Source organism: Pongo abelii, chromosome 19 (assembly GCF_028885655.2).
Source record: "Pongo abelii isolate AG06213 chromosome 19, NHGRI_mPonAbe1-v2.0_pri, whole genome shotgun sequence".
Classification (NCBI taxonomy): domain Eukaryota; kingdom Metazoa; phylum Chordata; class Mammalia; order Primates; family Hominidae; genus Pongo; species Pongo abelii.
This window is the reverse complement of record NC_072004.2, coordinates 4888733-4913007: the sequence shown is the minus strand read 5'-3', so window position 1 is coordinate 4913007 and position 24275 is coordinate 4888733. Positions and strand designations below refer to the sequence as shown.

The following is a 24275-nucleotide window of genomic DNA, read 5'->3' as shown; positions in this document are numbered from 1 at the left end:
ACAGGCTTCCGCCTGCGCCGCCGGGGCTCCTACCTCTCCGATACCGGACTGGCTGGCCTACTAGGGCATTTGGGGACTTTTTGGAGACGACAAGTACCAACAGAGTTGGGTCCACCAGAAGACACCTGCCTGTGAAGCGAATTACAAACAAGTAAAAACAACGGGTGTTCCTGTCCGCGGTACTGCAGGAGAATGAAGTGGCCGTCGATTCCCAGGACTAGGAGACAAGGACGTGGGAAAGGCGCCTGGGGGATTGGAAAGGGGCCCGAGCTCGGGTCCCGGGGCTCCTGAAATGGGCTTTCACTGTCCGGTCGGTCACTGCCCTCAAGTCACCTTCCTCCTTCCCTTCTGTGCATCGTGCTGGCTCAGCGCTTCGAGGAGAGGGACAGGTGGGCGCCACGCTGCATGGGCGCCCTGCGTTTGGGACCCTTTCCTGCTCCGCAGCGCTGACGCCGCTGGACTGTTCAGGCGCCCGCTGGTGTCGGCGCTTACCCGCCGCGCCCAGCGCAGGTGCTTCAGGTCACAGGCGGCCAGCGAGTGGTTGACGACTGTGTCCACCTGCGCTGCTGAGGCGGCTCCCTTCCTCACGTGATCGCCAGAATCGTCCCCGCTCCTTCCCACTGGGCTTTTACTGAGGTCCGGCTGACCTCCATTTGCAGGGGTTCACCCAGGCAGGTCTTTCTGACATAGCTTCATTCCAAAAGCTGAGGGGTGCGGTGAAGAGGAAATTATTGGGGAAGTGACTCGGTCTTTTTTTTTTTTTTTAAGTTAAATATTTGATTTGGGGAACAGGGGTCAGAGGATGAGTTTCAGGAAGTCCATAAATTATCTGAAACTGCATGTACATTTTTCCGGGCAGAGCTTTCCTGGTTCTCAAAGAAGATTCATGACTTAACAGCATTAAGAACCTGGCATCCGCCAGGAGTCAGAACACTTGTAAAAATTTAATAGTAAACAATCAGCAGCACCCACCGCCACCCTGAAATTTCAGTAATAAGGTGATTTTTTGTTAAAGGCCATACAAATGGTCCGGAATATTTTAAGTTGCTAATCATGAAGAAAAACATGTATACCAACACACACACAATAGATAACACTTTTCCTGCTTTTTAACATGAAGGATCTCACCAAGCAAAGCAGATCAAGGACACAGAATGTACACTGTATGCAAAACCAGAAGCTAACAAGCATGTTGGGGTACTTAGGTAAGGTGAAACTTACAAGGTGGGAATGAAACTGGTAAAGTCCTTATTAAAAACCATAGTGAAACATAATGCAATTTGGAATAAACATGACAAAGGCATTATATCAATAAAATAGTAAAGAAATATTTTATTTACCTAAGGTGTTAGTATACCATTAAAATTAGGGAAGGAAGAAAATTTTGTACACGGGCATAGCTTCAAAAATTCTGAAGGGTATTTCTGGGTATTTAGGTAGGACTTTAAGATTGAGGCCTGTGCGGTTTTTAATGGGTCTAAAATTAAGACAATTCATGTCCTTTCCTTAATAGTATTTGTACAAATCATCATTACCAGTCACGACGGTGGTCAGATGCTGACTCCCAAGTAAGTCGAAGAAGGAGGCAAACAGAAGGAAAAGAGAAATCTTCCTGAGATATCTGGGTAAGACATGGAAGAGGACAGGGAACTGAGGTTAAGGATTTGCGTATATGTACCTAACAAGATACAGGTGATTTCATTCACCAGAAATCTTCTGGGGCGGGGCGGGGAATATGTATCTATATATGGTAGATTTTTCTGGAAATGAGACGTCAGCCCTCCCCCTTAAGAACATGGTCAGGTACAAGAGGTCACTAAATTGCCTCCTAATGTTCAAATGAATGAATGGTGAACTAGAGGTTTTGCTGAGCAGGGATGGGTTTAAGAGGGTAATTGAGCTAGGGCCAGGGGAGGTGAGATGGATTGGATATCTAGTAGGCAAAAAGGAGTTGAGGTGACTGAGCCTTGAGAGGGGAGGACAAGAGAAAAACCTTCATTGGTTTGGCCAGTAAGGTACTTCTGAGAACAAAATGTCTAACAGGCTGCACAATGTGAACTCTTCTCCTTTGCTTACACACTGTCTTCAGTGAAGTCCATAGTGCTCAGGGGTGTTTGTGTGAATAGATTGTTTAGGAGAAGCTTGAAGGGGTGCCAAATTCTCTATCAGGGCTGACAAGAGGTAAATGTGGAAATAAAATATGCAAACATGGGAATCAGGCATGAAAGGGATAGGTGAGATCCAGGTTTCATGTGAGAAAGATATGGTCTGGGCACAATTCAATTTGTGCTCCAGCAATGAAAAAAGGAATAAGACGGCGCACTTCACTTGTAATCAACCTAAGGGAAGAAGAAAATCAAACAACTTCCCTTACTAAGGGTGTGACTGTTAGAGGCAGAGGTATCTGGAAGGATGTGGAAACTCTGCAATCATCTATTTGTACAACCCTTTTCTCAAGCCAAGGATATAAACCTGGGAAGACACCTATATTGGAGTACAGAATAAACCCATGTGGTGAATTTTTTTTGGCTGTGATCAGTTCTGTTACCGAGGACATGATTTAAATTCATTATATTCAAATCTACATAGAAAATAGTAATAGAAAATGTGCAAAGGATTTCAGATAAGGCAGTAATGAATCTGCCCACCTACAGCACAGCACAGTGGTTAAGAGCATCAATCAGGTTTGGAGTCTCGGCTGTCGCTCTCACTAGCTGTGTCATCATGGGTCAATTACTTAACACTGCCCCTTCTGCCCCTCTGTATCTTTTAAATTGGGGTAAGAATACCCACATCACTGATGGTTGCACCACTATGTAAATTAAAAATCATTCAACTGAACATTTAAAACAGGTGAATTTTATAGTATGTAAATTATACCTTCATAAAGCTTTAAAAAAATGAGTACCCACATCATAGAAATGATGTGAAAATTAAAATGTAAACTGGCACTGTGCCTGTCAGGTAGTAAACAATAAATATTAGTGACTAATATTAGTGTAACAAAGACGAGGTTAAAGAACAATAAAGATATATAAAGTTAAATTTTTAAAGAATTAAGGAATTACTGGGCTGGTTGAAACTTTTGAGATCATTTAGTTCAACTCTTTCATTTTACAGATGAGAGAATTGGAGACCAGCAGGTGAAGTGCCTTATTCAAGGTCTAGCACTAAGACCAGACCCCAGGCCTGCTGGACCCCCATTAGTGCAGTTCCCACTAACACCCACTGCCTCAGAAACATGGACACATGAAAAATGTAGGCTGTGTTTCCTTAAAGAAGAAATAAATATAGAACATAAAAAACATGCAGAGACGGTGAAAAAAGAATTTCAAGGCCGGGCATGGTAGCTCACACCTGTAATCTCAATACTTTGGGAAGCTGAGGCAAAAAGATCGCTGGAGCCCAGGTGTTCAAGACCAGCCTGGGCAACATAGCAAGACCTTATCTATTTTTTTAAAGTTATTCAAGAAAAAAGAATTTCAAGGCCAAGGGGCAAAACCAAGAAGAGGCTACGACATCCTGACTTAGCCAGGGCCTCCAGTGGGGTCTAGGTCATGAGAACTTAAGTGCTTTGGCAAGGCCAGACCCTGGTTTGTCATCAGGTGAACTGGCTCATCACTGTAGCCAGCTGCCTGGAGGAGGTGAAGCCACAGTCCTCTCTGCTACTTCCTGTCACAATATGTGTCAGCAGTGGCAGGAGATGGGGCTAAAAATGTATGCAGCAGAATTCTTAGGAGCAGTCAGTCTGGTCAGTCTGAGCACCCCTAAAGTGTGGACAGCTCCTAAAGAGCTGCTTCTGCCCATGTCGAGCAGTGTGACCTCAATTGTTTATCCCCTGGTGTTGCCTAATCAGCCCCTCTGGATTCTCAGGCCTTCACTTATAATCCTGTTGTAAATTGCCTGTCAGTGCCTCCATCATGGCAGCCTCTTCAGATGAATAAGGAAGCCTAACAGATGTGAAATGACCCTGCTTCTTCATTAATGCTGCCATCTTCTAAACTTGATAGCAGGGCTGGATGACTTTGAAGCTAATAAAAGCTTACTAAATTATTCCAATGCTAAACAGTGGACAGGAGAATGAGGTGTGTCTTCTAAGTTATGACTTTCTAATATTTCAGGGGGTAACATTCAATGAGTCAACTCTGTCATTCTTAGGAGGTGGTGGAATCCTGTTCCCACAATTTTGCTGAAGAGTAATTTAGGAAAGATGGCTGGTACAGACCCTTAATGTTTGTTATGTGATCCGCTGGGGGAGGAGAAGGGGAAGGAAGAAGGACAAAGGGGAAATTAAGGCCTGAAATAGCTTTTATGATTTAACTTAGTACACTGAACCCTCTCAATGAATAATTCATAAAAGTGCCTCATTAGTGCCTGCAGTCCTAGCTACTTGGAAGGCTGAGGCAGGAGGACTGTTTGAGCCCAGGAGTTCAAGGAAGCAGTGAGTTACGACTGTGCCACTGCATCCCATCCTGGGCAACAGAGCAAGACCCCAACACTTAAAAAAAAAAAAGTGCCTCATCTTCTTCAACCAACTGTTTAAAATCAGTGGGAGGACAGAGGAGGTTCTGTCATTCGATTTGAATACTTGGGGCACATATTATGAACAAATGAGTAAGTTGGACTTTAGCTTTTCCACTAAAAACTTTCCTATTTTGCAGATTACTCCATACAGTGAACACTTTGATGTCGGAGGAGGTGAGAGCTCCGACTAAAAGTCTTCTGACATTCTTGGCACTCATAAGGCTTCTCTCCAGTGTGAATTCTCTGATGTATGATAAGTTGGGAATGCTGGCTAAATGTTTTCTCACACTCGCTACATTCATAAGGTTTCTCTCCAACATGAATTTTCTGGTGGAGAAGCAGCTCAGAATTATCCCAAAAGGTTCTTGCACACTCATTACATTGATGGGGTTTCTCTCCAGTATGAATTCTCTGGTGGACAATAAGGTGAGAGGTCCGCCTGAAAGCCTTTCCACACTCAAAGCATTCATAGGGTTTCTCTCCAGTGTGAATTCTCTCGTGTCTAAGAAGTTCTGAGTTCCCCCTGAAGGCCTTCCCACATTCCTTACATACATAGGGCTTCTCACCAGTATGAATTCTAATATGTCTAATAATCTCTGAGTTCTGGCCAAAAGTTTTCCCACATTCATTACATTCATAGGGTTTGTCCCCTGTATGAATTCTCTGATGCCGGATAAGCTCAGAACTCTGACCAAAGCCCTTCCCACATTCATTACACAGATATGGTTTTTCTCCAGTATGAATTTTCTGGTGTCTAATAAGGCCTGAGCTATGCTTGAAGGCTTTGCCACACTCATTGCATTCATGGTATCTTTCTTCAGTATGAATTCTCTGATGCTGAATAAGCTGTGAACTAACCCTAAAGGTCTTCCCACATTCATTACATTCATACGGTTTCTCTCCAGTATGGATTCTCTGGTGTAGAATAAGGGCTGAATTTTGACTGAAGGCTTTACCACATTCTTCACATTTATAGGGTCTCTCTCCAGTATGAATTCTATGATGGTGAATAAGATGTGAACTCTGAATGAAGGCCTTTCCACATTCATTACAAGCAAAGGGTTTTTCTCCAGCATGAATTCTCAGGTGCCGTCGAAGGCTTGAATTAGTTCCAAATGTCTTTCCACATTCTTTACATTCAAAGGGTTTTTCTCCACTATGAACTCTCATATGCTGGATGAGATGTGAGTTCTGATTAAAGGCTTTCCCACATTCTTTACATGTGTGAGGCTTTTCTCCCACAGAACTTCTCTGTGTTTTGTTAGATTCTAAAATCTTTATGAAGTTTTGGCCAGAGGTAGCAAATGCACTAACTGCCTCTGTTGTATCTCCCTGATGTGTAACCAGATTTGGGCTGGGACTGCAGCCTCTCTCACTCTCATTATTCTCCCGGTCCTTCTCACTTGAGGGTGATTTCTTAAAGATCATCAACCCTGATGGAAAGTCTCTCTCCTGAGGAGACATCTGCTCTATAACCTCTTCCATGGACTCTCTCGAATGTCCCTCCAACATGTCTTCTTCACATCCTGCTCCAAACTCATGGCTTTGGTAAACCACTTTTGGAAATTCTTCTAATAATGACCCATGTGGCTCAGATTCTTCAGAAATTTCTTCCTTGGGAATCACCTCCTTGTTCTCAGTCCCCATCTCACAATCTGAAATGAGAGAGGTAAGTATGTGAAGGGACCGTATCATATTTAAATGAAGCTAACACTAGAGGAGAACAGAGCTTTGAGGTAGTTCTCATAGCACTCAAAAACAGTCTTGGTCAGGGGAGGAGGGCAGCTGAGGCAGGAGGATTGCTTGAGCCTGCGGAGGTCAAGGCTGCAGTGAGCTGAAATGCGCCACTGCACTTCAGCCTGGGTGACAGGGCGCGACCCTCTCAAAACAAAACAAAAAAAAACAGAAACAGTCTTGGTATCTGGCGAAATGACAGGATGCTGCCAAAGAGAAAATAGAGATTTAGGATTATGGTGGACATGCTAAACAGTGGATGCTGACAGGAATGAGAAAAGATTTCAAGAGAGAAGTAGGAAATGGATGGTAAAGAGATGCTGATAAAAAAAAATCCATAATATTAACGGTGAGTTGGGTTAGAACCTGAAGGTGATTAAAGAAAACATCTAGGGAAAATGGTGGCCATATTAATAGATAGGTATACGATAAATATTGAAAGAAGGGACAGAAATGACATGGTGGTTCACACCTGTAATCCCAGCACTTTGGGAGGCCGAGGCGGGTGGATCACTTGAGCTCAGGAGTTCAAGACCAACCCGGGCAACATGGCGAAACCCTGTCTACTAAAAATACAAAAATTAGCTGGGCATGGTGGCATACACCTGTAGTCCCAGCTTCTTGGGGGTCTGAGGCAGGACAATTGCTTGAACCAGGGAGGCGGAGGTGGCAGTAAGTCGAGACTGCACCACTGCACTCCAGGCTGGGTGACAGAGTGAGACCCTGTCTCAAAAAAGAAAAAAAAAAGGACAAGTTAATAGAAATAACTTTGGGGTGTATAGAGGAAGTAACTGCAAAATGAGTAACAAGAGGACTATTCTTAGTCCTGTTCTCTGGTACTCACCAGCTCTGTAGAGCAGGAGAGGGGACATACAAGGCTTACCTCTTCAAAAGATTAATGTGTCTTAGCTATAACTAGCACAGAAGTGCCGCCTTTGGCTCCCTGACATTTGGAGCCAATGGCTTTAAACTTCTCCAAATCGCTAGTGATTTGGTGTCAATACCATTTACTGAATAATTCTTTCCCCTACTGATTTAAAATGCCACCTATGCCATAGTCTAAATATCCATCTATATTTGGGCCAACTTCTGGATTCTATTCAGTTCCACTGATCTATGTCTTCTCTAATATCAAACAGTTCAACCTATTAGCTTTATTAACATTTTTAATATATGCTAGAGAGAGTTATCTCAGTTTTCTTTTTCAGACCTTTCCTGTCTATTCTCATATCTTCCCAAGTAAACTTTAGTATAAATTTGTAGTTCAAACTTATGCTGATGTTGTTTTTATGTGAGATTTTCTCTTTTCATTTAGTGAGATTTTCTTATATTTTGTAACTGGCTATTACTTTTATATATAGCAATGCTGTTGATCATTACATATTAATTTTGTGATCAGCTCTCATTTTCTTAATACCTTCATAGATTACTCAAAGAGTACATTTTTGGCAGGGTGTGGTGGCTCATGCCTATAATTCCAGTACTTTGGGAGGCAGAGGTGGGAAGATGGCTTGAGCTCAGGAGTTCAAGACCAGCCTGGGTAACATAGGGAGATCTTGTCTGAACTAAAATTTTTTAAAAATTGGCCAGGGGCAGTGGCATGTGTCTGTAGTCTACTACTGGGGAGGCTGAGGTAGGAGGGTCACTTGAGCCCAGGGGATCAAGGCTGCAATGAGCAGTGATTGTGCCACTGCACTCCAGTCTGGGCAATAGAACAAGACACCTTGTTTCTTGGGCGGGGGTGGGTAGGGGGAGAGTAACTTTTTAAAACTTTTACAAAGATTTTTAGTTGTGGCAAAAATGTTTAGTTGCCTACCCCAATATCTATTATTCCCCATTGCCTTATAACAGAATAATAAATGTATGTAGTGTGGCAATTAGCCTAGCTAAAAAAATACATTCCCTAGCTTTTTAATTTTTGCAGTTGGGATTGGCCACATGATCATATTCTAGCCAATGAGGCAGTGAGATGCAAATGAAACCACATGGGACTACTAGGAAATCTCCTAAAGGATGAGGGGATACATTTCTTCCATCTTGTCTTCCATGCTGTTCCCAGAGCACGATGTGATAGCTGGACTCCATCCTGGACCATGAGTATACTGGCATAGCCTAGGACTGGGGATCATAGCTGGAAGGAACCTGGGACCCTGATGACTCCATGGCACTGCTATACCATTCCTGGAATGCCAGCCTCTGGACTTCATTTATCTAAGACAGAAATAAGTTTTTGCCTTGCTGAAGATATTGGGGGTTTTTTGTTACTATACGAGGCCAAACCTATTCCTAATAAAACTGTCGTGGGGATTTGGCTGTCCCCACCACAGACAAGGGGTCTAAATGCCAGGAGAATAAGCCTGACCTTTGTTCAGATGGTAAGCAATCTGGAACTAATATTAAAGTGGCCTTTGCTTAGGGCAGTCTATTTGTGCACTACAGCAAATCTGAGGAATACAATCCTCCCGTCAGTGAAAGTGTTCATTGTGGAAGGTGATTCTCAAGGGGGCATGGGCATGTATGGAACTTCATCCTTTAGACAATGCAGAACTATGAGATGGTTTTTTAAACCAAGGAGTGACATGGTCCCTGGTCAGACTAGCATTCCACGCAGATGCACACTCGTGGTCGTTTAGTGGCTGAAGTAGAAAGCAGTAGGCCTGGACGGGCACAGTGGCTCATGCCTGTAATCCCAGCACTTTGGGATGCCGAGGCAGGCGGATCACGAGGTCAGAAGATCGAGACTATCTTGGCTAACACGGTGAAACCCCGTCTCTACTAAAAATACAAAAAATTAGCCAGGCATAGTGGCAGGCACCTATAGTCCCAGCACTTTGGGAGGCCAAGGCGGGAGGAACACAAGATCAGGAGACTGAGACCATCCTGGCTCACACGGTGAAACCCCATCTCTGCTAAAAAAAAAAAAAAAGAAAGCAGTAGGCCTGCACATAGGAAGATCAGCTGGGAGGCTGATGCAGTCATCAAGGCAAAAGGTGATGTGATCTCACTAGAGCACTAGTAGTAGTGGGGAGGAAGAGATAGGCTGGGGAAATACGAAGACGTCAAATTCTGCAAGACTTGGTGTGTGACTGGAGATAGGTGTAAGGAGGGAGGACTCAAAGATGGTGCCCGGATCTCACTCAATTTGAGGGATGGTAATTAGATGGACGGTGGTGCCACAATATTCTGAATACTGGGAGAGGAGCTAGTATAGCAATAAAAGATGATCAATGAGCTCTGTTTTGGACAAAATGAGTTTCAAGATATCCACAGAGAGGTATCAAAGAATCAGTCAAAATATATTGGTCTAAAGCTTAAAGTAGTCAGGACTAGAGATACAGACTTGAGAGTACTCAGCCTGAGTGTAGCGTGAGAACCATCAGAGGCTGCGAACAGAAGCCTAGGAGTCAAAGAAACAGTCACGAGTGCTCCAGTTATCTTCCATTTTCCCTCTAGATCTTCTTTCCACCTTTCTCCCTGTCCCTCTTTGCCCCAGAAGCCTAACCTGTATGGAACACATCAACAGGCCCTCTGGCTTCCAGCTGTGGTCCACCAATGAGGAGCCCCAGCAGGGGTCTGGAAGCAGGGAGGAAAGGGCAGGGCAGGAGAAAGGGGTCAGGGTTCCTTCCTGTGAGGTCGCCTTGGGCTGGTGTTGTCCCTCAACTGAGGTCCCTACTCCTCTCAAGTCTGTCCTACTCAGTAGTCTCACTGTCTGGGTTCCAGTAACCTCTACTTCCTCCTGTCTCTTCAGGTCCAGGGCTAGTGACTATTATTGCCAGCCCCGGGTTCTTCAATGACCTGCCCACACCTAGATCATTTATAATTAACCTCACTGCAAATAAACCCTCCTCAAGTTATCCTAATTTGAGTGAGCTGTTTCCTGTTCAGATTCTGTTCATAAAGGGGTGAGTAGAGGAAGAGAATGAGCCAAGAAGATAAAGAATGGTAGTGAAACCGAAAAACCAGAATACTGTGTCACAGAAGTCACTTAGGCATTGGCAGAGGGAATTTAAAAATATCAAGTGAAGGCTAGGCACGGTGGCTCACGCCTTTAATGCCAGCACTTTGGGAGGAGTAGGCGGGAGGATCACTTGAGCCCAGGAGTTTGAGACCAGCCTGGGAAACATAGCAAGACCCCATCTCTACAAATTAAAAATTTAGCCAGGCATAGTGGCATGTGCCTGTAGTCCCAGCTACTCGGGAAGCTGAGGTGGGAGGATCACTTAAGCCTGTGAGGTAGAGCCTGTGAGTAACCTATGACTGAGCCACTGTACTCCAGCCTGGGCAACAGAGTGAGACTCTGTCTCAAAAAAAAAAAAAAAAAATCAAATGCAGTTGAGATTCACTAGGATAAGAATTAGAAAATGTCTACTGAGGCCGGGCGCGGTGGCTCACGCCTGTAATCCCAGGACTTTGGGAGGCCAAGGCAGGGAGATCATCAGGTCAGGGGATCGAGACCATCTTGGCTAACACGGTGAAACTCTACTAAAAATACAAAAAAAGGAGCCAGGCGTGGTGGCGGGCGCCTGCAGGCCCAGATACTCGGGAGGCTGAGGCAGGAGAATGGCCTGAACCTGGGAGGCGGAGCTTGCAGTGGGCCGAGATCGCGCCTCTGCACTCCAGCCTGGGTGACAGAGCGAGACTCTGTCTCAAAAAAAAAAAAAAAAAAGAAAGAAAGAAAGAAAATGTGTACTGAGACAATAGATAGTTACACATGAACTGTGAGCACAGATTCAGGGGAACGACAGAAGCAAAAGCCAGCTGGTAGTGGACTGAATAATGAATTTGCTGCTGCTTTCAAAAAAAAAAAAGTGGATGAAAGGAGAAGACCAAAATGGACAGTGCTATAGAGCAAGGCTTTCCTCTGATGGAAGAGATAGGAACATGTTTATATTAGAAGGAATAGGTCCTGCAGAGAGACAGGGGTTAAGAGTGAAGAAAGGATGAGATTACTAAAGAAACAAAGACCCTGAGCAGCAGAGGAAGCTGGAGTCATGTGGTAAGGGAAGGGGAAAGGTGGAGATTTGGGGGCGACTTTGGACTCCCCTTCTCTCTGCCCAGCCTCCCGTTATCCACAGGATGTTGGTTACTAACATCATCTGGCTCGGGCACCTCTAGTCACTTATCAGGGCAGCCTGGTAATGCTCCCCTCCCCAGACACCTGGAAGGAACCTGATCTCCTACTGGAATCCTGAAGTCTTAGAAGCTCTTTGTGCTACACCTGAAAATGAGGTGGAACTTTCTTCGATTTTCCCCATCTCAGCATCTTCTCTCATTTTCCCGTGAAGAGAGGGCACCTAAAAACTGTACTTCTCCTTTTTGTTGAAATCTTTGAAAATTATAGGTAATGTGTATCTATACAATTGTAAGCATCCATTGTCGAGAATTTAGTTGTCTTCTTCCTCCACGGTACCATCTGAGTTGGGAAGTACCGTCTTAAACACATTTCTCTCTCATCCCTACCCAAGAGCAAGTTCCACAAGCTGCCATTTCAGTCTCCATCTGCTTCCAACCCCCTCTCTGGCCTTTCCTTTTCATCCTCATGCCTCCTATAGTTGCTTCTTTTCCATCATCTAGTTCTTTACAAAATCAGCATTCGTAGAGCTGACATGTGTACCACAATAAATGGAAAATCACTTTTTCTTAGCAAAACAAGATACAACAGAAGTTAGGTATGTATTTATCCCCAGTCAAGTAACCAGGACCTAGTTTAAAACTCAAATTCAGGGCCGGGTGTGGTGGCTCACGCCTATAATCCCAGCACTTTGGGAGGCCGAGGCGGGCAGATCACGAGGTTAGGAGATGGAGACCATCCTGGCTAACACAGTGAAACTCCATCTCTACTAAAAATACAAAAAATTAGCTGGGCGTGGTGGCGGGCGCTTGTAGTCCCAGCTACTCAGGAGGCTGAGGCAGGCGAATGGCGTGAACCCAGGAGGCAGAGCTTGCAGTGAACCAAGATTGCGCCACTGCACTCCAGCCTGGGCGACAGAGCAAGTCTCTGTCTCAAAAAAAACAAAAACAAAACAAAAAAAAAAACCTCAAATTCAGAAAGTCTCCCCTGGCCAGGCGCAGTGGCTCACACCTGTAATCCCCGCACTTTGGGAGGCTGAGGCAGGCAGAACCACCTGAGGTTAGGAGTTCAAGACCAGCCTGGCCAACATGGTGAAACACTGTCTCTACTAAAAATACACACAAAAAATTAGCCAGGCGTGGTGGTGTGCACCTGTAGTCCCAGCTACTGGGGAGGCTGAAGCAGGAGAGTCGCTTGAGCCCAGGAGGCACAGGTTGTAGTGAGCCAAGATCGCTCCACTGCACTCCAGCCTGTGCAACAGAGTAAGACTCCATCTCAAAAAAACACAGAAAGCCTTCCCCAACTAAATCTTACCCACTCTGATCACTCTTTTACTTTGCATTCTGCCAGCAACACAGTATCAATGTCATTTGTTAAATACTGCTCTATGGGTATCTTCTCAAATACAAATCAAAGCCAATCTCCATTTGGTTGATTCTTCCAGAGGCACAGCCATACATCAGGCCTCAGACTCATATGGAAACACCACTTCTCATAGCCTAAATTCAAATTCCCAAATACAATTTTCTATCTTTCCATTTCTCACTTCCTCACTTTCCTAAATCTGAAATTAAATGTTTCTGAAGAGAGATAAGATGGACGTGCTACTGGAAGAGTAGAGGTTGACCACTGGTCCTCAGTTTGGGGATGACAGGCAGACCTCTATTGGGTCTCCACAGCTCAGAATAGGACCCTCAACTTGGCAGACCTGAGTTTGTCTTTTCAATGCACCCAAGGAAAGCAAGCTCAAAAAGCCTCATTCACAAAGTACTGATGTATAAACCAGATATCTATTAATTAACAACAAGAAATAAAATTTATAAAGGACCATATTACCTAGATGAAAATCTACATGAGCCAGGCACGGTAGCTCATGCCTCTAATCCCAGCACTTTGGGAGGCCGAGGTGGGCAGATCACCTGAGGTCAGGAGTTTAAGACCAGCCTGGCCAACATGGTGAAACCTCATCTCTACAAAAATACAAAAATTGGCTAGGCATGATGGTGGGTGCCTATAATCCCAGCTACTCGGGAGGCTGAGGCGGGAGAATTGCTTGAACCTGGGAGGTGGAGGTTGCAGTGAGCTGAGATCGCACCATTGCACTCCAGCCTGGGCGACAGAGCCGGACTCCATCTCAAAAAAAAAAAAAAAAAAAAAAAAAAAAGGAAATGAAAAGAAAAGAAAATCTACATGGAAAGCCACATAAAACCCTGAAAATTGCTTAGTAGCCCTGAAATCATGGCAGGAAGATCTTGTTAGATGACTGTCTCTTAAACAATGGTTCTTGGCCTGGAACTAGGCTAGCTGCGTAAGAATCCACTGAGAAATCTGTTAAAAATACTAATTTCCAGGTCCCATCTCAGATCTCTCAGAATCAGAATCTCTAGTGGGGCCAAGAGATCTATATTTTAAACAAGTACCCTAGTTGATTCTGATGCCCAGCCAGGTTTGAAAACCACTGTTACAAAGTCTTTTTTTTTTTTTTGAGATGGAGTTTCGCTCTTGTTCCCCAGCTGGAATGCCGTGGTGCAATCCTGGCTCACTGCAACCTCCACCTCCCGGGTTCAATTCTCCTGCCTCAGCCTCCCAAGTAGCTGGGATTACAGGCATGCACCACCATGCCTGGCTAATTTTGTATTTTTAGTAGAGATGGGATTTCTCTATGTTGGTCAGGCTGGTCTCGAACTCCTGACCTCAGGTGATCCACCCACCTCGGCCTCCCAAAGTGCTGGGATTACAAGCATGAGCCACTGCGTCTGGCCTATGAAGTCTTAATGACTGGAGTTATCTTACTCTTAATGTGGTGTATCTGCCTACAGGCAGGTGATCTGCCTACAGGCAGATCAACACAGGTGTCAAGCAGCAGAATTATGGGTACATTGCCAGTTCCTGCTCTGACTTTTTTCCTCTTCTCAATCTAGATTGCCCCTCCCCTCCCCTAAACCTGAGAGCAGACAGGGCAGATATAATACAACTGACTGCATACCTTTTCTGAGTTAAAAACCACCTTTCTGTTATGCTTAACGAACTGACTCTAGTTACTGTAACTGGACCTGATTTTGCCCACACTGTATAATCTACGTTTACAGCAATCTCTTGTGATAGCAATATCCCAACTTTTTGAACTTATCTGCCAAAAAGCCACACAGTGATTTGTAGTAAAACATTACGGCATAATCTGTCAGCTGACTGACAACCTGATTACATCTTTTAAAAATTTTGTCGGGATTGGGCACGCCTATAATCCCAGCACTTTGAGAGGCTAAGGTGGGCACGTCACTTAAGCCCAGGAATTTGAGACCAGCCGGGCCAACAGGGCGAAACCTGTCTCTAGAAAAATTACAAAAAAATTTGCCAGGCACGGTGGTGAATGCCTATAGTCCCAAGCTACCTGAGCGGCTGAGGTGGGAGGACCACCTGAGGCTAGGAGGTGAAGGCTGCAGTGAGCTGTGATCACACCACTGCACTCCAGCCTGGGTGACAGCATAAGAGACTCTGTCTCAAAAAATGAAGTAAAATTTTTTGGGGAGCAAAGATTGGGACTTGTATTACAAAAGGTCCAAGAAACTCACTTCTTCAACAAATTGTCTCTGTATGGCACGCTAGAGGATGTTCCACCGCAGAGTGACGCACCATGGTAACCTTAAGGAGATGCGTGAGTGGTGTCTTTATTTATTTTATTTTACTTATTATTTTTTTGAGACGGAGTCTCACTCTGTCACCCAGGCTGGAGTGCAGTGGCGTGATCTTGGCTCACTGCAACCTCTGCCTCCTGGGTTCAAGCGATTCTCCTGCCTCAGCCTCCCCAGTAGCTGGGATTACACACGCCCACCACCAGGCCCGGCTAATTTTTTATATTTTTAGTAGAGACGGGGTTCCACCCTGTTAGCCAGGATGGTCTCAATCTCCTGACCTCGTGATCCGCCCACCTTGGCCTCCCAAAGTGCTGGGATTACAGGCATGAGCCACCGCGCCCAGCCTATTTTTTGTATTTTTAGTAGAGGCGGGGTTTCACCATGTTGGCCAGGCTGGTCTCAAACTCCTGACCTCAAATGATCCACCCACCTCGGCCTCCCAAAGTGCTAGGATTACAGGCATGAGCCACTGTGCCTGGCCGGTGTCTTTCTTTTATAAAAGAAGAAAAGGGCCAAGTGCGGTGGCTCACGCCTGTAATCCCAACACTTTGGGAGGCTGAGGCAGGTGGATCACAAGGTCAGGAGATCGAGACCATCCTGGCTAACATGGTGAAACCCCGCCTCTACTAAAAAGACAAAAAATTAGCTGGGCATGGTGGCGGGCGCCTGTAGTCCCAGCTACTCGGGAGGCTGAGGCAGGAGAATGGCGTGAACCCGGGAGGCGGAGCTTGCAGTGAGCAGAGATCACACCACTGCACTCCAGCCTGGGCAACAGAGCGAGACTCTGTCTCAAAAAAAATAATAATAAAATAAAATAAAATGAAGAAAAGAACAATTGTGAAAAAACGTGAGAAAAGAGAAACCTACAGGCCACAGGCCCATTCTTAAGCAGATCAGTCATAGGCAAGGATACAAAATAAAGTCAAGGATCTAGAAGTTGATTTCCATTCAACAATCTATGTGCCCAAAGATGTTACAGAAAGTGTCTGTGTACCCCTCCACATATTTCCATCTGAAGACCACCGCACTATAGCATCCCAGACAGAAAGTGGGTAAGCAAGAGGCCAGGAAGTACGGGAGGAGTAAGAAAAGAAACAGACATCCCGACTAACACGGTGAAACCCCACCTCTACTAAAAATACAAAAAATTAGCCAGGTGTGGTGGAAGGCACCTGTAGTCCCAGCTACTCGGGAGGCTGAGGCAGGAGAATGGCGTGAACCCCGGGGCAGGCGGAGCTTGCAGTGAGCCAAAATTGCACCACTGCACTCCAGTGCAGAGCGAGACTCCGTCTCAAAAAAGAAAAAAGAAAAAAAAAAAAGAACAGAAACAGAAAAAACATTCGGATTTCAATGCAGCATGCACACGGGTGGGATAAATATGGAAGGGGGAAGATGAGCAAGGCAGCACTGGCATTTTGATGTGGAGGGTAATGACGAGCTCTCACTATGTGCTAAGCAATTTACAGACATTAACCCTTACCACCACCTCATGAAACAAGCACGCTGGAGAGCATCAGAGTGAAGAGGGGCCAATCACCATGCTCTCCGGACTTCTTTCAGTGGCAGTTTTGGCAGCCTGAGAATCCAGGGAGATGTGTGGTGGAAGACTGAGGAGGTGAGGCCTAGGGAGGTTAGTCAGGACAGAGCTGAGATGACTGAGTGAGATACGGATGGAAATGAAGGGGGGCTGGGAGGAGTGGGGTGCTAACAGATGGAGGTTACAAAGAGGGTGAAGGATGTGATGAGCACCTTCTTTGTGCTCCAAGGGAAGGTAACCAAGGGAAGGTATCTGGAAACTGGGATGAGGTTTTATTTTGAAATGTCGAAATTTTAATACCTCAAAAATAATATCCTTTGAAACTCATTAAAATTTATGATGAGAAATGGAAATGTTTTGGATGTCAACTTGCAAATGTATAAAGAGATACAAACCTTCCAAAATTATTTTACACGGTATGTGAGCAAAAATATTTGCAATGGCTTTGCTTTCCTTGCCAGAGATCTAACCTCATCCAAGAGCTCCAGCAGTACACTCCAACTGAGTTAGCCCAGTCAAATAAATGCCCTAATTCTTGCAAGGCACTGGTTCAGAAACAGCAAGGATTTGGGAATTCCTGGTTCAGAAATGGACATCCACCTTCATCTGGGTCAATATTTTGAAGAAGTTTGCTGGGAGCTTCTGGGAATTGTTTCCTGCCATCCTGAGAGAACCATAGGAAAATACTTCCATATATTATTGCCTGTACCTGCTGCTGCCATCTCACTACCAGCCTGTGGATGAGGACAGCTAAAGCTAAGAAAAACAAGGGAGATGCCGCCATGGCCACTGGATTAAATCAGTCCTGAAACCACTATACCCTTTTTGTTTTTTTTTCTTTTGAGATGGAGCCTCGCTCTGTCTCCCAGGCTGGAGTGCGATGGTGCAATCTTGGCTCACTGCAACCTCCGCCTCCCAGGCTCAGGCGATTCTCCCACCTCAGCCTCTCAAGTAGCTGGTATTACAGGCATCCACCACTACGCCTGGCTAATTTTGTATTTTTAGTAGAGACGGGGTTTCACCATGTTGGCCAGGCTGGGCTCGAGCTCCTCAGGTGATCCACCCGCCTCGGCCTCCCAAAGTTCTGGGATTACAGGCGTGAGTCACCACACCCGGCCTATACCTCTTGACTTCCAATTATGAGAGCCTATATACTTGCATATTTTAAAGCCAGCTTGAGTTGGATTCTGTTACTTACAGACAAAAGCATCTTAGCTAATGCAGATGATTTTCCTTAACCTCTGAAAGGCCAGATCCTACCAAATATTCCATATTTAGTACAAAGAGCACCTCCTTCTCAAACTCTTCACTAACATCTGCAGGAATGAGGTTCTCTCTTGGTCCTCTGAGCCAGCATTTCATTGGCCCTTTTCTCTTTCATTGTACTATAGTTATCTTGTCACTTCCTGTTTATTGCACCCCCAAAGCCTACAGAATACAAACTTCTTCCCATGGCTCATAATGTCCCCCTAAGGAAGCCCATTTCCCTTTCTCATCTCCTGTCCCACACCCTCCATTAACGGTTGGAAGATGCAGTCATGCTCAGTGTCCTGCAGTTCAAACATTTTCTATTCTTTAAAGCTTCTTTGCCTTTGAGAACAAGTTATTCCCACTTCCTGGAAATCTATTGCCTACTTTGTGCACTTCACAAGCATCTCTAAGCCTCAGCTCAGGCATGGACAGACCCCCTCCAATTTTTTTTTTTTTTTTTTGAGACAGAGTCTCACTCTGTCACCTAGGCTGGAGTGCAGTGATGCGATCTCGGCTCACTGCAACCTCCGCCTCCCAGGTTCAAGCGATTCTCCTGCCTCAGCCTCCTGCGTAGCTGGGCTTACAGGTGTGTGCCACCACACTCGGCTGCTTTTTGTATTTTTAGTAGAGACAGGGTTTCACCATGTTGGTCTCAAACTCCTGACCTCAGGTGATCCGCCCACCTTCGCCTCCCAAAGTGCTGGGATTACAGGCATGAGCCATCACGCCTGGCCGACCCTCTCCATTTTCTTCCCTGACCCCCAGGCTCTAAGGCAGACACCTACTCCTTCACCTTGTAGCAGCTACCCCACTGCATTATTAATTTTTCATACCTATTTTCTTCTTTAGACCATAAGCAAGGATGCTGTTCCATTCATCCTGGTATTCTGAGTACCTAGCATATTTCAGATACCTGGTAAATGTTAAGTGAATTTGTGTAACTGCCTTATATATATAATGAATCTGCAATACCTCCCTTTTTTCTGAGACAGGGTCTTGGCTCTATTGCCCAGACTCACTGCAGCTTCAACTTCCCAGGCTCAAGAAAATCCTCCCACCTCAGCCTCCCAAGTAGCTGGGACTACAAGCATGTGCCACCACACCCAACTACCCAACTAATTTCTTCGTTTTTTGTACAGATGATGTCTCACTATGTTGCCCAGGCTGGTCTTGAACTCCTGTGCTCAAGTGATCCTCCCACCTAGGCCTCCCAAAATGTTGGGATTACAGGCATAAGCCACTGCACCCAGCCTCTGTAATACTCTTGATGGCTAACTGGATATTTCATTCATCATTATATCTAAAGAGCCTAGGATAGTGTCTGACACATAGCTGGTGTCGATAACTGTAAAAATAAGTTCCTTCTCCCAAGCTGGGTGATATTTAATTTATGGCACTGTTATCCTCCTTTCCTCTCTTCTCCCTCTGGTACCCATAATAGGGCTCTATCTTTGCAGCTCAAACCTGTCTCCTTTTCACAACCACCCCTCGTAAGTCAATATCTTGTCTGGCAGCACAGGGCACAATCTGCCACTAGGGCCTTAAGTTTGTGACACTGCCCGCCATTTCGTCCTAGCGGTTTACTTGGGGGTGGAATGTCTGAGGAAACCACAGCTCCCACGGGTCCCCACCTTGGGACAGAAGGGAGTGTCCCTGCTTCTCCCGCCCCCACGGCTGACAGGCACCAAACCAGAGCTGGGACGGTCCCTGGCGGTGTCCAGGCCCCACCCTCTCTATGTGCAGGTGGAAATGAAGGCCTGGGGGCGGGGGGAATGGAGGGAGGCATAAACGTCAAGGTCACACAGCGAACCCCGGTCAGAACGGGCCTAAACGTAGGGTTTCCGCTCGGCTCTCTAGGGAGCTGGGAGCCCAGCCCTCGCCTACCCCCACAGCCGCGACAGAATGAGGTCTCACCGCAGGCCGCTACCGCCCCGCGTTCGCTCACTCCGCTCAGGCTTCGCGCTGCTGGGCCGCTCGCACAGAGCCCGCAGCTGTTGTCCCGGTGTCACTGGCGACGGGCATCGGCCACTTCCGGTACCCGGGCGGCACTCCAGCCAATCGGCGCGCGTCGCACTCAGCTGGAGGAACAGGTGGTCAACGCACCGACGCCCCCTTGCCTTTTCCGGCTTTGCTTTTCGCCGGTTCTCGCCCTAGCCCAAGTACCACGTCGCCGCCGCCTGCCAAGGCGGCTCCCTGGAACAGCAAAGTGCACCCGTCGATGCCCACTTCAGCCCCAGGATCATTGACGAACTGAGTCCTCCGGGGTTCCTAGAACGGCTCCGGGGATCCTAGAACGGCTCCGGGGATGAACTTCCGCTCCGCGATCTGCCGTTCTGCGCCCTGGTGTCGCTCTCCAACCATTGCTCTGGGCTGAATAATTCAGGAATCCGCTTCGCATTCCCGCGGGGACTGTTTGCGCGAGCCTTTTAACTCTCCTAACCCGCATCGCTCTTATCCCGTCATTCCCTTCCACAGACTGGGTCTGATAAACACGGGGCTGTGGATCCTGGGAACAGGCCGCTCCTCGGCGGGAGCGAAGGGAGACATGCTTTGAGTTCCGGGAGGGCTTGCAGGAGTGACGTTTGGGCTGAAATCTCAAGATTGAGTGGGAATTACCTAGGTTAAGAGTAAAGGCCTAGGTTAAGCTGCTGAGGCCACGGAAACAGCATTGTGCAGCTAGCCTTCCTGCGTTCCCTGAGCAAGCTTGACCCATTCTCTCCTCAGAATCTTTACTTGTTACTTCCTCTGTAATTTTGCACAGCCAGCTTGTTTTGTTGTGTTTTTTTTGTCTTTGTTCTTTCCCTCCTTCCTTCCTTCCTCCCTCCCTCTCGCCCTCTCTCTTTCTTTCTCTCCTTCCCTTCCCTCCCCTCCCCTCCCCTCCGCTCCCCTTCCCTTCCCTTGATGGCGTTTCGCTCTTGTCGCCCAGGCTGGAGTACAATGGCACGATCTCCTCTCACTGCAACCTCCACCTCCCAGGTTCAAGCGATTCTCCAGCCTCAGCCTCCAGAGTAGCTGGGATTACAGGCGCCAGCCACCACGCCCGGCTAATTTTTGTATTTTTAGTAAAGACGGGGTTTCACCATGTTGGTCAGGCTGGTCTCGAACTCCTGACCTCAGGTGATCTGCCCACCTTGCCCTCCCAAAGTGCTGGGATTACAGGCGTGAGCTATCGTGCCCGGTCAGCCAGCTTGTTTTTAGGTGTCAGTTCCAAGATTACTACATTGAAGACTTTCATTGTATGTAATGTTGCCTCGGAGTACACTATCCTTCCCAAATATCAGTTACAAAGAAGGACTAAGATTAGCCCTGTTTGGGTCTGGTGCTCAACCCTGGACCAATCAAGGGGGAAAGGACCGTGTGATTAACCAAGCCTGGTCACCTGCCTTCCCGCAAGGATGAGGGTGGGCTTCTGTGTTTGCCTCACCATGATCCTATGAAATAGGGAAAGGAGTGACCACCTTTAGAAAGGAATATTGTGTTTGTATCCCATACACAATCTAGCAGAAAGAAAACTTTCTCTTGAATTCATCATTGCCATTAGGCCCTAGACTCTAGGGTCCATCACTTTACCCACTCTCGTACTAAAATCCTTAACTCCCTTGCTCTACTGTCTGCAACTGCATGGGAAGTTTGTTAACTCTGATTCAATCAGAATATCTATTTTCCGGCCGGGCGCGGTGACTCACGCCTGTAATCCCAGTACTTTGGGAGGCCGAGGCAGGTGGATCACTTGATGTCAGGAGTTCGAAACCAGCCTGGTCAAAATGGTGAAACCCCCATCTCTATTAAAAGTACAAAAATTAGGGCCAGGCGCTGTGGCTTACGCCTGTAATCCCAGCACTTTGGGAGGCCAAGGCGGGCGGATCACAAGGTCAGGAGTTCGAGACCAGCCTGGCCAGTATGGTGAAACCCCGTCTCTACTAAAAATACAAAAATTAGCTGGGCATGGTGGTGCGTGCCTGTAGTTCCAGCTACTTGGGAGGCTGAGGCAGAAGAATCACTTGAACCTGGGAGGTGGAGGTTACAGTGAGCTGAGATCGCACCACTGCACTCCAGCCTGGGCAACAGAGGAAGACTCCGTATCAAAAAACAAAAACAAAAAACAAACAAAAAAACTACAAAAATTATCTGGGCATGGTGGCTCGCACCTGTAATCCCAGCTGCTCGGGAGGCTGAGGCAGGAGAATCGCTTGAACCTGGGAGGCGGAGGTGGTGGTGAGCCAAGATGGTGCCACTGCTCTCCAGCCTGGGCCACAGAGTGAGACTCCATGTCAGAAAAAAACAATCTGTTTTCCTTGCCCATGCTGCTAATGGTGAGTGGGAAAAATATATTATGTTGAAGAGTCCTAAGGTAATTTTATGGTGTCTGCTTTCCACAGGCCCAGAAATCACTTTCTGTTTCCCTACTCAGCTTGTCTACCATTTTCCACGGTTGCCATTGCAAACTTCCTCACTCTGCTCAAAACTTTCTCCAAGCCATGATTCAAGAAAAGTCCATTTCCATCAAAATCATTGCAAGCTACGTTTATCCCAAGGAAAGATGCCCAGACTACAAAAATATCCTGCCGTAGAACCAAGGGTGGAAGATATTTGGTTTTACTGACCTTTATCTAGTACACCTGCATTAATGGGTGTCTGCCTCAAGAGCCTAAATCGTGATTCTCAACCTTGACTACACATTGAAATCACCTGGGGTCTAAAATTATGGCTGTCTGGTGCCTCCCATATAGACTCTGTTGAAATTGATCTGAAAAAAGATCTGGACATGGATTGTTTTGCTTTTAACTTTCCAGGTAATTCTGACCTACAGCCATGGTTGAAAACCAATAGCATAGGCCAATGGTTCTCAAAGTGTGGTCTCTAAACCAGCAGCATTAGCATCACCTGGGGACTTGTTAGAAATGAAAATTCTCAGGCCCCACCCACAGATCTTCTAAATCAGAAACTCTGGAGTTGGAGCTCAGAAATGTGTTGTGGCTTTTTTGTTTTGTTTTGTTTCATTTGGTTGTTGTTTTTTGAGATGGAATCCACTCTGTCGCCCAGGATGGCGCAGTGGTGCCATCTCAGCTCACCACAACCTCCGCCTCCTGGGTTCAAGTGATTCTCCTGCCTCAGCCTCCTGAGTAGCTGGGATTATAAGTGTACACCACCACACCTAGCTAATTTTTGTACTTTTAGTAGAGACGGGGTTTTACCATATTGGCCAGGCTGGTCTTGATCTCCTGTCCTCAGGTGATCCACCTGCCTCGGCCTCCCAAAGTGCTGGGATTACAGGTGTGAGCCACCGCACCTGGCCCAGAAATGTGTGTTTTAACAACACTTCGTGGCTCTGATGCACAATGAAGTTTGAGAAGCATTGGCCCCAGCTTTGGCAGTGCTTAATCTGACCTGCGCTTGTGTATGTGTTAGGAAGGAAAAGGATAAGTTGTCTCTTCTCGGCCACTCCCTGGCTCACCATTTGCTTTATTTTATTTTATTTTATTTTATTTTGTTTTTTGAGATGGAGTTTTGCTCTTGTCGCCCAGGCTGGAGTGCAATGGCGTGATCTTGGCTCACCGCAACCTCCGCCTCCGAGGTTCAAGCGATTCTCCTGCCTCAGCCTCCTGAGTAGCTGGGATTACAGCCATGTGCCACCACGCCCAGCTAATTTTTGTGTTTTTAGTAGAGACACAGTTTCTCCATGTTAATCAGGCTTGTCTCGAACTCCCAAGCTCAGGTGATCCGCCCACCTCGGCCTCCCAAAGTGCTGGGATTACAGCCGTGAGCTACCACACCCGGCCCACCGTCTGCTTTATTACACTAGCCAACCTAGGTGCCACCTGGAGTAATAGGAATCTACTGAGGGAAGGAGACAAGGACATATGGTCTGTAAATACTGTTCCCACTTTCAGCCTGTATGAGGATGTGTATGACTGGGCAGGGGCTGATGTTTCACAGTCTACTAACAGGCTCAGGACTTCCACAGAATTGGCTTTATAGGTGAGTATGAGCAGCTCTGTTCCTCTTAAAAAAAAAAAAAAGGTAGATAGGAACATTGACCACCCTCCTGAATTCACACAGAGACAAACACATGGAAAACCAAAACACACTGCTCTATTTCACCCTTGTCCCTTCTCTTCTATCTGTAGAATATGTGAGAAGGAGGGCTACAGGCACCGGCTGCACTCCTTTCTTACATTTTTATTTATTTTATTTTATTTTATTTATTTTATTTTATTTTATTTTATTGAGACAGAGTTTCACTCTTGTCGCCCAGGCTGGAGTACAATGGTGCAATCTTGGCTCACTGCAACCTCCGCCTCCCGGGTTCAAGCGATTCTCCTGCCTCAGCCTCCCAAGTAGTTGGGATTACAGACGTGCACCACCACTCCCGGCTAATTTTTGTATTTTTAGTAGAGACAGGGTTTCGCCATGTTGGACAAGCTGGTCTCGAACTCTTCACCTCAAGTGATCCATCTACCTCAGCCTCCCAAAGTGTTGGGATTACAGGCATGAGCCACTGCGCCCGGGCTCCACTTCTTAT

The 24275-nt window shown here is 46.3% G+C and overlaps 1 protein-coding gene and 1 long non-coding RNA gene across 3 annotated transcripts; one reads left to right on the top strand and one right to left on the bottom strand.

Moving 5' to 3' along the window:
* LOC134760455 (uncharacterized) lies at window positions 1-2018 on the top strand. Its single transcript, XR_010137909.1, has 2 exons — window positions 1-1205; window positions 1514-2018. It is a non-coding gene; the product is annotated as an uncharacterized LOC134760455 (long non-coding RNA).
* On the bottom strand, window positions 1309-20505 carry ZFP3 (ZFP3 zinc finger protein). Of its 2 annotated transcripts, none has more exons than XM_063717971.1 (2): window positions 19637-20505; window positions 1309-6179 (listed from the first exon to the last, which is right to left on the bottom strand). In XM_063717971.1, the coding sequence occupies exon 2, from the start codon at window positions 6169-6171 to the stop codon at window positions 4663-4665; it is 1509 nt and encodes a 502-aa protein (XP_063574041.1). In that variant the 5' UTR covers window positions 6172-6179; window positions 19637-20505; the 3' UTR covers window positions 1309-4662. The 2 variants fall into 2 exon arrangements, with proteins under 2 accessions (XP_063574041.1, XP_063574040.1); XM_063717970.1 differs by having other exon boundaries at window positions 19667-20505.
* Between the last annotated feature and the right edge of the window lie 3770 nt (window positions 20506-24275).

Excerpts from the sequence above, each read along its gene's own strand:
- ZFP3 (XM_063717971.1), bottom strand. The coding sequence starts at position 6,171 with ATGGGGACTGAGAACAAGGAGGTGATTCCCAAGGAAGAAATTTCTGAA.